General features: G+C 31.7%; 1 protein-coding gene across 1 annotated transcript in view; it reads left to right on the forward strand.

Moving 5' to 3' along the window:
* The window catches only part of LOC129218021 (chloride intracellular channel exc-4-like), a 68,208-nt gene extending 57,144 nt beyond the window's left edge, over window positions 1-11,064 (forward strand). Inside the window, exons 4-5 of the mRNA XM_054852199.1 lie at window positions 2,572-2,746; window positions 9,632-11,064. Of these exons, the coding sequence (XP_054708174.1) occupies window positions 2,572-2,746; window positions 9,632-9,849 (393 nt within the window). The 3' untranslated portion in view covers window positions 9,850-11,064. The remainder of the gene's footprint in view (window positions 1-2,571; window positions 2,747-9,631) is intronic.
* Window positions 11,065-13,533: the final 2,469 nt, after the last annotated feature.

The following is a 13,533-nucleotide window of genomic DNA, read 5'->3' on the forward strand; positions in this document are numbered from 1 at the left end:
AGTAAATTATCCTGCACTTCTGCCAGCTTCATAGTTTGCATAACAGCTGCATTTTTAAGAGCCATCTCTTATTTTTTCTTTACTGTGAATATTAATTTTCATTTAAAAACTTTTGAACTAAGTTAGAAAGATGAAAAACTATTTCAAAATTTAATTTTCCTAACAATTTTTATGTTAGCAAGACAAAACAAAGGGATTTTTTTAACTTAAAACAGGGTTGATTGTGTTTTGGTATTTTATCAAATTTCCGGTATTTTCGGGCGTATTTCCGGTATTTTTATGTCCGAAAATACCGGAATTATGTTTTTTTTTTGGTTATGCTTTTATCTCCCTACCTCCGCAATTTTTTAAAATTATATAATACTCATCAAATATACCTGCAAGAGCCTTAAGATGGACACCTATCCCTTAAGATGGACAAATGTCATGATAATTTGTATAACACCACCCCAAAAGTAATTTTGTAACCCATTAAAAACTTAATCAAATTTACACACAATATTTTGACTCAGAACTATATAATACTTTGGCAAAGGTGCACTTAAGTAATAGGGGCCAAAGATTACCCCCCCCCCCCCATTCTCGCTTTGAAACTTTCAGGTATTTTTGTTGAACTCACAAACACCCCTGCTTAAAAACCTATTGTTTACTTCTGAAAAGTTGTGCAGTTTATAGATAATTGCGTTATATAGGTCGGCATTATAAAGGTATTCTACTGTATATACTTTTTGCATATAAGATTGGAACATTCATGTGTGATTTCTATGAAAAATGATCAAAAAGAACGATACAAAGGCAGCTTTCAACTTTAAGCACAAGTATCTCACTTAAAGGACCTTGGAAAAAGGGTAAATAATGGTCAGGTGCTTGTCAAATGATTTCTGAAATTCCTAGCTGCTTTCTCGCTGAGTGATGTACTTAGTACACCGTTTGTGTTCTTAAAGGTTAAAATGCCTAAAAAGGAACATTATCACATAAACTTTTTTGTCAGTTTGTAAGCTTTCTGTTGGCCATGAAAAATCTTCTCGCAGGCTGGATTTGGCCAGCAGGCAGTGGGTTGGAGACCCCTGATCTAGTGTGATCCTTGAAAATGCCCATAGATGCTTACAAGATAAGAGCTAAGCACATAGTTTTTTCATTCCAAAAATCCTATATGCTGTTCAAAAATATAAAGTTTTTTGAAATGTTTCAATGTAGATAAGGGAAAAAGAGAAGAATGAAATAGAAAGTAATAATTTTTTAACCATTTCTTTTTAAATGCATAATGTTGCTATTATTATAATTCACTAACTAAAACTTTAAAATGTACAAAGAGTTGATAAATACAGAAGAGGTAATTACTCACCAAATGCAATTGCATTTTTCGAGCCAACACATTATAATAAAAACAAATTATCTTCAACTCAAAGTATGCAATTCTTGAACATTTTCTTACTGCACAAACTTCACTAAACCATTTTATGTACTTCAGTTTTTGTATTTTTTTTTTCATCTTAATGAAAACTTTACATTTTATTTCTCTGACAAATGCTTGGGTTTAAGTCCTTACACCCTATTATTGCAATGCATAGTTTCATTTGACCTTTCATCATTATAATGGAAATCAAATACAACGTTCAAGCAGAGAAGGAGACAACCTATTTCCCAGCATACAATTCCAGGTTCCAATCATCATAAATTTTAGGGGTACTTATTTTGTCCAACAGCTTGAACGAAATCTGTTGTCTTTCAAAACTCCTATGTTGTCTCAGCAGCAATCTTTACAGGAATTATTCAGGCTCAAGGTGAAAATGAAGACTTAATTCTGAACTCTTAAGTGAATGTCCAAACATCTTTTGTCTTTCCTCTTCAATTTTGACTACATAAATATTTCTTTTTATTTGTAATTTTGGTTACAGGATGAAATTAAGATTATAAATTACACTTATGATTGCATGAAATTTTAACGATTTTGATTATGACTTCAATTATAGGTATTTTCAGTTTTTAGATTACGACCGTACAAAAATGTAATCTATATCGTCGATTACGATTACCTGATTGTCATTTACTCTGAGCCTTATGCATGCTTATGTTTGTAGAATTTGCATTATAGGTTTTTCACCTAAGTTTTTGATAGAATTAGTTTGAATTGAAGGCTTTTAACATTTGATTCTATGACCGCCAAAAAACGGAATATGGCCTCAAAAATCGGGGAAAAATGGCCATCCCAAACTTTTCCCTTCCAATTAAAAGTTCTATTTTTATGAAATAAGATGAGGGATGTTCACTCATTTAGAATTTTTAGTTGTTATTTTGGTGGAGAAAACCAATCCACCTTGTAAAAAATCATTTTTCAATCGATTATAAATTTTTAACTTTGAAAAGTGTGGGGGCAGCCCCCCTCCCTCCGTACGAGCCTTCTTTGCATTGAATGATTGAAATATATTTTCTAGAATAATTTTTTTCTTTTATTCCCTTTCCCTTGTATATCTTATATTGATATTAAGCTCGTAAGGTTTTCCTCTGTAATATTATGTATTTTTTCAAATTGCACATAATCAAAGTAATTAAAGGCTTTTTTTTTTTCAGAAATTTAAACTAATGCTTACCAGAAGAGATGAACAATCAAAACGAGCATTATTAAATCAATTGAAAAATATCGATGCTCATTTAGAAAAAAAAGAAGGAAGATTTTTGACGGGAGATACAATGTGTTGTTTTGACTGTGAATTAATGCCTCGTTTGCAACACATCAGAATTGCAGGTAATGTAATCTTTGCAAAAAATATTGTTGAAACATGAATGGTTATGGAACTCCAAAAAAAATGCATTTTGTTTAATGCTTTTTAATATAATCATTGCTTTAATGTCATAATGAAATCTACTAATATCAAATTGATGAGTTTAGCTTATGACAAATTTTACTGTTTGCAGTTCTAAATGTTTTCTTGTATGACCTACATCGAAGTTTGTTTGCTGTTTCATTATTTAGTATTGTGACAGAATTTGAGAAAGATCTAGAATGTTTAGGGATTTTTTGAAACTTCTTTATTTTTATGGGCTGGTTCCAGTCAATTGAAAATCTCCTTACTAGTCTAGTAGCCCTTTTTTGAAGCATTTCCAGCTTACAAATATCTTTCCTGAGATAAGGAGACCAAAATTGAACAGCATACTCCAAATGAAATCTTATCAAATTTTAATATAAAAGTAGAAAAAACTTCTAATTTGTTTGAAATAGATCTATTGATAAATCCAAGCTTTTTGTAACTTGCAATTTGAAATCCTGATTTATTAAGACACCTAAATCAAGAAAATTTTCTACCTGACTACTGACTGACCAGAAAAATAACTTGTATGCTTATTTTCATGACCTAAGTATAGCACTTGACAATTTCGACATTAACTACCATTGGTAGTTATCTGCTCTCTTAGTAATATAATCAAATTTCTCTTGCAGCTGTTTTACTTGTTTTTCATTTTTTCCCTTCCCCTTAACTTTGATGTCATCTGCAAACAATTCGTATTTCCAGAGATATTTTCATGAATATCATTCATAAAATAATAAACAAAAAAAGCCCTAAATCTGATCCCTGTGAAACTCCACTTAAAACATCGCTCTATTTAGAAGGACTTCCTCTCACAACCACTCTTTCTTTCCTTCCAGTTAGCCAATTCATAACACATAAAATTGAAGGGTTTGCAACAGCAATGAGTTGACTCCATGTTGCCTCAAACGAATGAAGCAGCTAACTCATTCTAGCAAATAACTTGAGAACTATCAACTGGAAATAACTCTTGTTGCACCAAACAACCAAAAAAAAATGGAGTTTTAATTCTTTGTTGCTGAAAACCCTTCCATTTTTTTCACCTTTTCCTACATCAGCTAGTTTGCTGAGAAGAGCAATGTGCAGTACCTTATCAAAAGCTTTTTAACAATCTATAACTATCATATGCATACTTTTTATTATCTAAAGCCAAGGTTTCCTTGTCATAGAATTGCAATAAATTAGTTGCAAACGATTTACCTTTCCTGAAACCATACTGCAAACTATTCAACAGACTATTAATCTCAAAGACATTCATCTTGATTTTGATCAAACCACTAAAGTCAGACCTACAGATCTATAATTACCTGCGTTACCTTTAGACCCTTTCTTGACGTGAGCAGCATTATATTAGCCAGCTTCCAGTCTTCTGCCATTGTCCCTGAGTTATAAGAAGCATTAAAAATATTTAAAATAACATCCACTAACAATGCACATTCAACTAGAATTATTTTTGAATTTATATTATCAGGTTTTGAACCTTTAGTTGCTTCAGTTTTTTGTTTTAAATGAAATAAAGAGTCATCCCTGAAAAATACAAAATCCTCAAGCTGTATAAGATTGTCAACTGTTAAGACATAGTTATCATTAAACACACTAAAGTTATTGTGAATATTTGCAACATCCCTATCATTTTGAATTAAATTTCCATGCTCTTCAATCAGTGGCCCAATTTCAAACTTTCCCAGAACTAGTGTGCCTTCATAACTTTCCACTACTGCCTTGTAAATACCAACTGGCTCATAAAATTCTCTGATAACACTAGATGGTTACACCTTATTCATGGGCCAGAGCAACATCAGTTTAACATGCCTAAAGTTCTTATTTTTTAAATCCAAACTTTTGTCTCTTACTAGTAACAATTACCCTAAATAATAACAATAATACAAATACAAATACAAATGTGACGACCAGCAACAGGCTCTGGGCCCAGCTAGGCTGGTCCTAGTCAATTAATTAGACCCCAATGAAGATCAATGGCCCTCTTAAAGCTATCCACCACCTTGCTCATTACCGTCTCTTCCGGTAAGCTATTCCAAGTGCCCACGACCCTGCTAAAGTAGTAGTTTTTCCTGATTTCCAAGTTAGCCTGAGATTTAAATAGCTTAAAACAATGACCCCTTGTCCTGCTTTCCCCACAAAAATTTAATCCATTAACATCTTTCATTTTTATAAATTTAAATAACTGAATCATGTCCCCTCTGACTCTCCTTTGCTCCAGGCTATACATGTTAAGCCTATTAAGTCTGGTATCATAATCTGAATCTAAGAGTCCCCTTACTAATTTAGTTACCCTTCTTTGAACCCTTTCCAATACAAAAATATCTTTCTTCAGATAAGGCGACCAAAACTGAACAGCGTACTCCAGATGAGGTCTTACTAAACTCCTATATAAAGGCAGAAGAACTTTCTTAGATTTGTTTGAAATAGATCTATTGATAAACCCAAGCATTCTGTTGGCTTTGTTACTAGCAATACTGCACTGTTGACTAAACTTGAAGTCCTGATTTATAAAGACACCCAGATCCATAACATTTTCTGCCTGATTTATGACTGAACCCTGTAAATGATATCTCATACACTTATTTCCATGACCTAAGTGTAGCACTTGACGTTTCCCTACATTAACTGCCATACCCCATTTATCTGCCCACTTCGTAATATGATTTAAATCCTCTTGAAGCTGATTTACTTGTTCTTCATTTTCGACAATCCCCATAACTTTTACATCATCAGCAAAACAATTCATGCTTCCAGAAATATTTTCATTGATGTCATTCATAAATATAATAAACAAAAGAGGCCCTAAAACTGATCCCTGAGGAACCCCACTTAAAACATCACTCCAATTAGAATGATTTCCTCTCACAACTACTCTTTGCTTCCTACCAGTGAGCCAATTTCTAACCCAAAGTAAAGTTTTTCCTCCTATTCCTATGTCAGCTAACTTGCTGAGAAGAGCAACATGCGGTACCTTGTCAAAAGCTTTTTGAAAATCAATATAAACAACATCCACACATTTTTTGTTATCTAAAGCTGAGGTAACCTTGTCGTAGAAATGCAATAATTTAGTAGTACAGGATTTACCTTTCCTGAAACCATACTGCAAACTAGTCAACAGACTATTAGTCTCTAAGAACTTCATGATCTTAATTTTGATCAAAGTTTCGAAAATCTTACAAATCACCGAAGTCAAACTTACAGGTCTATAATTCCCAGCAATACCTTTAGACCCCTTCTTGAAGAGTGCCGTTATGTTAGCCAGCTTCCAGTCCTCTGGCACCGTCCCTGAGTTATAAGAAGCATTGAAAATAATCAAAATAACATCCACTAATTCATCTGCACATTCAACTAAAATTTTTGGATAAATATTATCTGGTCCCGGAGCTTTAGTTGCTTTAATCTTTTTCAAATGAAATAAGACCTCCTCCCTGGAAAATACAAAATCCTCAAGCTGTATAATAGCTTGTGTCTTGTTAGTGTCAACTGTTGAGATACAGTTATCGTTAAACACACTGGAAAAAAAGTTATTTAGAACATTTGCAATATCCCTATCGTTTTGGATTAAATTTCCATACTCATCAACCAAAGGCCCAATTTGACTGTTTCGAGCTTTCCCAGAATTAGCTTAAGCAAAAAACCTCTTAGGGTTCCCATCAATGTCATCTGCCAGCCTTTGCTCCGATTCCCTTTTCTTAATCCGAACCGAATGCTTCAAATTTCGTCTTGCCTTACAATACTGGAGCCTCTCCGCACTCTGGCCAGTTTCCTTAAACTGACGAAAAGCCGCTTGCTTATAATTAATATCTTCTTTAGTCTCCCTGGAGAACCACATGGGCCAAATTTTGGTACTAACACCTTTTCTCCTAAATGGAACATAGTCCCCAACGGTTTTAGCAAGTTTATCCTTAAATTCCGTCCACTGCTGATCTACGTCGTTTTTTTCCAACCCGGACGAAAAAACCTCTTTCAAGCTCTGCCTAAGTGCAACAAAATCGGTGTTTCTGAAATTGGGCACAAACCTAAAATTATCATCTTTGCATACTTCAAATTTAACCCGGAACCTAATGCTGTTATGATCACTATCTCCAATATGCTCCCCTACACTCAACCCTTGAACAAAACTACCTATGTCACAAAAAACTAGATCCAAAATGGCCTCCTCTCGAGTTCCCTGAGTTACAACTTGATCTAAGAAACAGTCACCAATTACTTTTAAAAATTCCTCTTTGCCATTACCAGGATAAAAATTATTCCAATCAATACCCGGAAAATTGAAATCCCCCCATTATGATAACGGATCCTTTACTGGACATGTCACTTATAATACGGTACATCTGTTCATCTTGTCCCTGGTTTGAATTAGGTGGCCTATAAATGTTTCCAAAGCGTAGCTTTTTGCCCTTACTGCTCATCAACTCCAGCCAAACCATATCAATATCAGTAGGCTTATCATTTATGACCAATTCATTGCAGATAAAATTGTCTCTAACATAAAATAAAACCCCACCACCTCTTTTACCTACTCTATCCTGTCTGAACAAATTATACCCAGCAATATGTAATAACTCTGCGTCAGATTCGGTAGCCCATGTCTCGGTAATTCCTATAACATCCAACTTCTCATCCATAACTATGCTTTTCAATTCATCCATCTTGTTCCTAATACTGCGAGCATTGGTATAGAAAACTTTAAGCATGCCTAAGTTGCTTTTATTTAACACCCTGAAATTTCCTAAATTACAATTGTTAACATTACTACTCTTGTTCGTCACTTTATTTCCATTCCTAGCAATACCTAAAAAAATTCATTCTCTCGATACCTGATGCTTGAACCATGCCCCCCATTCCAACTTAGTTTTTTGACTCCGAAGCCCTTAAAATTAATCCACTAACCATTTTGACCCCTGTAGAGCTCAGATGCAGGCCATCCCTAGCAATCCAATCCCGTTTACAATGACTCCATACATCAATGAACCTGATACTGCGCTTTTCACAAATTGACTTCAGTAGCAAGTTCATACACCTCGCACGTTGATTTAGCCAGCTCCTATGCACTCCATACCTGGGAAGCAAACCAACCACTTGGACATTCGTCGAAAAGCTGGTTGCTTTATCCAACAGGGATTCCCATTCCCTAGAAAACTCCTCATTTTTACTGTGGCCTACATCATTTGTTCCCACCCACAAAGTAACCATATCCTCCTTATTCAATACTCCCTTCTTTTCAGCAACCATATTAACGTCTTTTACCCGAGCCCCTGGTAAACAACACCTAGCCACCTTACGCTTTACTCTCCCAACTGTGTTACCCACCTCCCTTACCATAGAGTCCCCCAAAATTACACCCTTAGTTTCCCAATCTAACTCCTCATTTGAAACTTCCCCCTGAATCTCTGGAACATTTATACCCTCTACAACTGGCTTACACCCTAATGCTAACTGGGCTTCCAAAACTAGCATCTTAAGTCTTAAGTCTGAGAGTTCAGCACATTTAGTGCAAATATAATCCTCCTCAAAAACAGACTCATTTTCCCCCTTATACAGGCAGAACATATGACATAAATCACAAGAGATCCACCTGTCCCCCTTCCCACTCTTTACCTCTTTCATAATGCATATAACACCCATTTCTACTCAGTGAATATGTTCCAAAAGGCAAAACAGAAAGATAAAAATGCAAAAAAACACAGAATAAATACTAAAAACAGCAGTAAATAAAGAGTTGCTACACCCAATAAAGCACACAAGATCAATAAATGAATGTGAATTTATGATAACAGGAGCTGAAAGTGATAGTATTTTTAAATGATAAATGGATGCTCTCGAAGGAATGTTTGCGTTTTTGACAAAACAAATCTTTAACAAAAATGGTTTTATTGAACCAAAATAGGAGTTTTATTATTATTATTATTATTATTTTTTTTTTTTTTTTTGCGATTGCTATATTGCATTTTATTCTTTCACACTTAAAAATTTTATTACTGTATTGGTGAAAGGTGTTTCTTTGTTTAGATTTTATTTTCATGTTTTTGTAATTAATATCTTTGTTTCCACCAGTTTATTTTTCATCCTAATGATTGTCAGTCATCTTAACGTGTGTGTAGTCCTATCTCTTCCTATTTTTTCCTACTTTTTAAAGTGATTTTTTTCCTACTTTTCCTACTTCTTTAATTTTTGATTCCTTATTTCCTACTTTTTCCCCTCAAAAAACCACTTCGGGGTATGTAACAAAATGTATTGTAGTCCCAATTCTAAGATTTTAAAGCTGAGTAAATAATTTTCTTATGCTCATTTTATAATTTCAATTTCTTTTAGAGGTGTTATTTTTCTTGCTAAAAGTACTAAAATCTGAATGTGCACCCAAACCTGTTTTTGTGTGGTCTTTTTTTTTGTGCAGTATATGAAAATTTAAAACAGATTGGGACTTGATTGACAAAATTATTTATAAAATGTACAAAGCTATCTTTAAAATGGATGAAGTTATCTTTGAAGCGAAACTTTTTTTTAATGTGGTCCCTATCCACCACAAAAAAAAAACAGGTTTGGGTGTATTTTTAATTTTTCCCTATAATATTTTAAAACTGAAAATGAAGTTGTCAAAAATGGCAAAAATGAAGAAGTACTGCCATTACCAACTAATGTCTGTGGCTTTTTCCAAGAAAAATTTTGTAAAAATGCATACAAGAGCAAATATATTGTTTTACTAAATTATCTCCTGTAAGTATTCATATTTGAATTTTTGTGAAAAAAGACCATAAGCATCATAATTATCTCAACACCAAATGAGTTATGCTAATTCAGAAACGAATCTTTTTGAATAGGCAAATATTTTGCTGATTTTGAAATACCTGAGGATTTGAGGAATCTGTGGTATTACATGGCTCGCATGTACCAACTTGATGCTTTTACCCAATCTTGTCCTGCTGATCAAGACATAATCAATCATTACAAACTACAGCAAGGTACAAAAATGAAGAAACATGAAGAGCTTGAGACACCAACCTATACTACTGCAATTCCAGAAGGCATCCTTGAATAAGTTAATGTGCACTACATTTTTTTAAAGAATGGAAGTAGTTTGCACACTAAATTTGTGATTTCCAACTCAAAATATTTGTACTTCCATTTTTTTTTTACTTAGAAAATGTGTAACTGTCTTTTGTATCTAAAACTTTGTAAACTTGATTTTTCAGAATCATCCCATATATTGGTTCCTCTGATATTTTTTGTAACACAGTTGCCTTAGTATTGAATGATATTTGTGTTTTGAGAAGTATATATCGAAAATATTGATTGAAATTTGTATAACAGTTAAAGAACTGTTTGATATATTTGAAATATATAATTTTTGCAAAGTTTTAGACTGGTCTTTTGATTAAAAATCATGTGATATTTTAATGCATGTACATATGATTAATTTCATATTTGCAGTTACCCTTTGAACATATTTTATAATTAGATTCTTTAAGTTATAAAGCTGTATTTAGTAGGACATTTCATTTCGAAATGAAAAGAAGCTACTGTAGTAAGTGAAGGATGTTTGTAAAAAGACAATTTTATACTAAATATATCTCTAGAGTATTTTTCGTGAATAGTTTTTATGCTTAAATGTGGATTTCATATCATGTGATAGTGTAAACAGAAACTTTTGCAGAGCTATTTATCTGTTTTAAGACACTCTGTGTTAAAATACTTTGAACCTTTTTTCTATTTACTCTTGATAACCTTACTGTAGAAACTTTTATACACTTAAATATTCATTTTATTTTTCTTTAGTTTCATTCTTAAACAAAGTAAAACTTGCAGGGAGTAAAAAGCTTCAAAATATTGCAAATAGGGAGGATTGCCAAGATTTGCTTTAGGAAAAAAGATATATTGAAATGTTAAAAGTAGTATAAAAAATAAAAATATTTCTTGATCTTGTCTGAATTGATTTTACTAAAGATGATATATGTAGTAGAAATAAAGCACTAGCAATCTGTTGGTTTGCTTTTCTCCATCATATAGTGACTTAATTAAGTTAAATTAGTAGTAATTCATTTATTTACTTTATTTATTTTTTTCTGCTAATGCTTGCAATTTTATGTTATAAATCATGGCATGTAACAATGTCAAAATGGGACTATTCGGCGCGAAGATTATCCATATTATATATTGCTTTTAAATTTTATAATGAGTAAGACAATGTATTGAAAAATTATTTTATCCTTAAATTTTAAAATATTTTGTCTCAATATATTAAAATATTAAAATATTTTAATATATTTTGTCCCTTTTTATTTCCTGTAACTGTTCTCTAACACTAAATTGTTGACAAATTATTTTTAAAATAATAATTATTATTTTAAGAAATAAATAACAAAAATAAATGAACAAATTAAAAAAGTATTGAACAATAAATTTATAAATTGAATGTTTAGAACATACTTCCAAATGTCACTGCATTACTTAATAGATAAAGTTTCAACATTCTAACTGTCCAGAATTTGCCTGGTTGTTCATAGAATGGTATGCAATAATTAAGTTTAGCTTTTTAGTTAGTTTAAAAAGTGTTTCATGTGCAGAAGATTGATGAAATTATATGCAACAACTATTAGAGCAAAGAAGTTATCGCCAAAAAAAAAAAAAAAACACAAAATGCATCGGCACTGCTTGAAAAGTTTGACAAGTGACAAATAGGTAGGACTGGTACTGCCATTGCTTCAGATTTTTTTCTTTTTAAGTTATTACTTAAAAGCATACCATGTTCACATGTGCCTCCCCCCTTTCTCTGCAGTGTAAATTTTTACGCAATTATTTACAACTTCTAGAGCACCAAATCCTCATAATTCTTCCTTAACTTGTTTCTTTTAAAAATTGATATATCTTAAGACGCAAAAACCTGAAGCTAAAACATCTGTGCCAAATCATACCATACCCACATAATGTCAATATGATTTGGAAACATGCATCGATAAACTGGGTCTCAATTTCATTTGTTTTAGAACTGAACAGTTCATTCAGGGATTTGGGCACCAAATTGTACATATTTGATTCTTTTTTTTTTTTTTTTAACTTTACTGGTGAACATTAACCAATGAAAAATTTATTGAACTTTAGGAGAGTCATACTTGAATTTGTGAATTGAAAATTTTAAGTCCAAAGTTCTCTTTTATTTGACCCACATTTGAGAGTCTGCTATTAAACTTTTAAGCGTAATTGAAATAAAAACACACACACTTAGTAACAACTTGCTTAATATTTTTATTTTCCTGATTTGTATTAAAAAGCAGTAACATATTATAAGCTAAAATTGTTCTGGTTTAATAAAAATTTTATTTCTCTCCGTACCCATGCTAGTATATGCAATAATCATTAAACTTTCACAATAATTGTACTGTGAGAATGCATGTACTTGTGTCCATAAATAAATAATAAAGTTGAAACATTACTATGCATAAGTACTCATACATGTAGTAGAACAACATAATGATCATAACAGTTGCATTATTTTCTAATGATAGGGAATTAGTAGAAACTTTTGAAGGTTTTCTTACAGCATTATTTTAAAGATAGAGTTTGCATCAATCATATGTCCATAAGGCATATATATATATATAATATATATATATATATACATATATATATATATATATATATATATATATATATATATATATATATATATATATATGACCATTTGTGTGTGTTATACTATATTCATGAAACATTAAAGTGAATTATTAAATTGCATAAGGGCACCAAGGGGCAAAAAGAGAAATAGAAATGTACTTATTGTAAAGCATTTAAATTTTCATGCAAGCATTTTAAATCTGTTAATTGATTTATTTTTGTACCAGTAGATGCATATTTTTGATACCTGTATTCAGTTGATTTTTATTTTTTACATTATTATTGTTTTTGGTTGATGAAGGGTGAAATGGGGTGATGATAATTATGTTTCTGCATAGCGTCACAAAACTGGTTGTGGTATTAATGAGGCCCAGTTATTTCAAGATTGTTTTTAACTATTTTTGATCCATTGTTATAAATTTAATATTTCAACAAAATGTGCATTTAAGCCTTTTTTTTTTCTTGAGGTTCCTCAGGCTGCTCTTTAAACAATAACTCTTTGTATTTCTGTGTGTCAGAAAAGTTTGTATTAAAGACTGAAAGATGTGAAGCTCTCAAGTGAGGATAAAAAAAAGACACCCTTTCTTTCTGCTTTGTTATTTATAATAATAGTCAGTTTCATTTGACTACAATGCTTTAAAGTGTTTAACCACTAAATAAGACTTAAGTGCAATAATTTTTGTTTGATCAGTGTACACTATTCCAAAATAGTTATTTTTGCAATTATTTAAAACAAAAGATCTTTGTTCTTAAGTGGGTTGAATTAATGATCTGAGGCTGAGATTTTACCTATTTCGGTTTAGTATTTATTCTGCTATGAGTATAGCAACTTCCTATTTTGAATAATAAATTCAAGTGATTCAATATATTGCAAATTTATAAGATTATATTGTATTATATTGAAGCTAATTGTTTCATGCATCTTCTTTCCTAAGTGAATGAATGCATAAATTAGGCATAATATGAATTTTTAAAGATTTCCCAAAAGCTTACAACAGGGTTCATACACTTGTGGCTAAAAAAATTCCCTGACTTTTCCAGGTTTTTTTAAATTTTTATTTTGTTAAATTGTTTACTAGTTGTTGAAAACAAAGTACATTCAGCTTATTTT

The sequence above is a fragment of the Uloborus diversus genome, chromosome 3, assembly GCF_026930045.1.
Source record: "Uloborus diversus isolate 005 chromosome 3, Udiv.v.3.1, whole genome shotgun sequence".
Lineage (NCBI taxonomy): Eukaryota > Metazoa > Arthropoda > Arachnida > Araneae > Uloboridae > Uloborus > Uloborus diversus.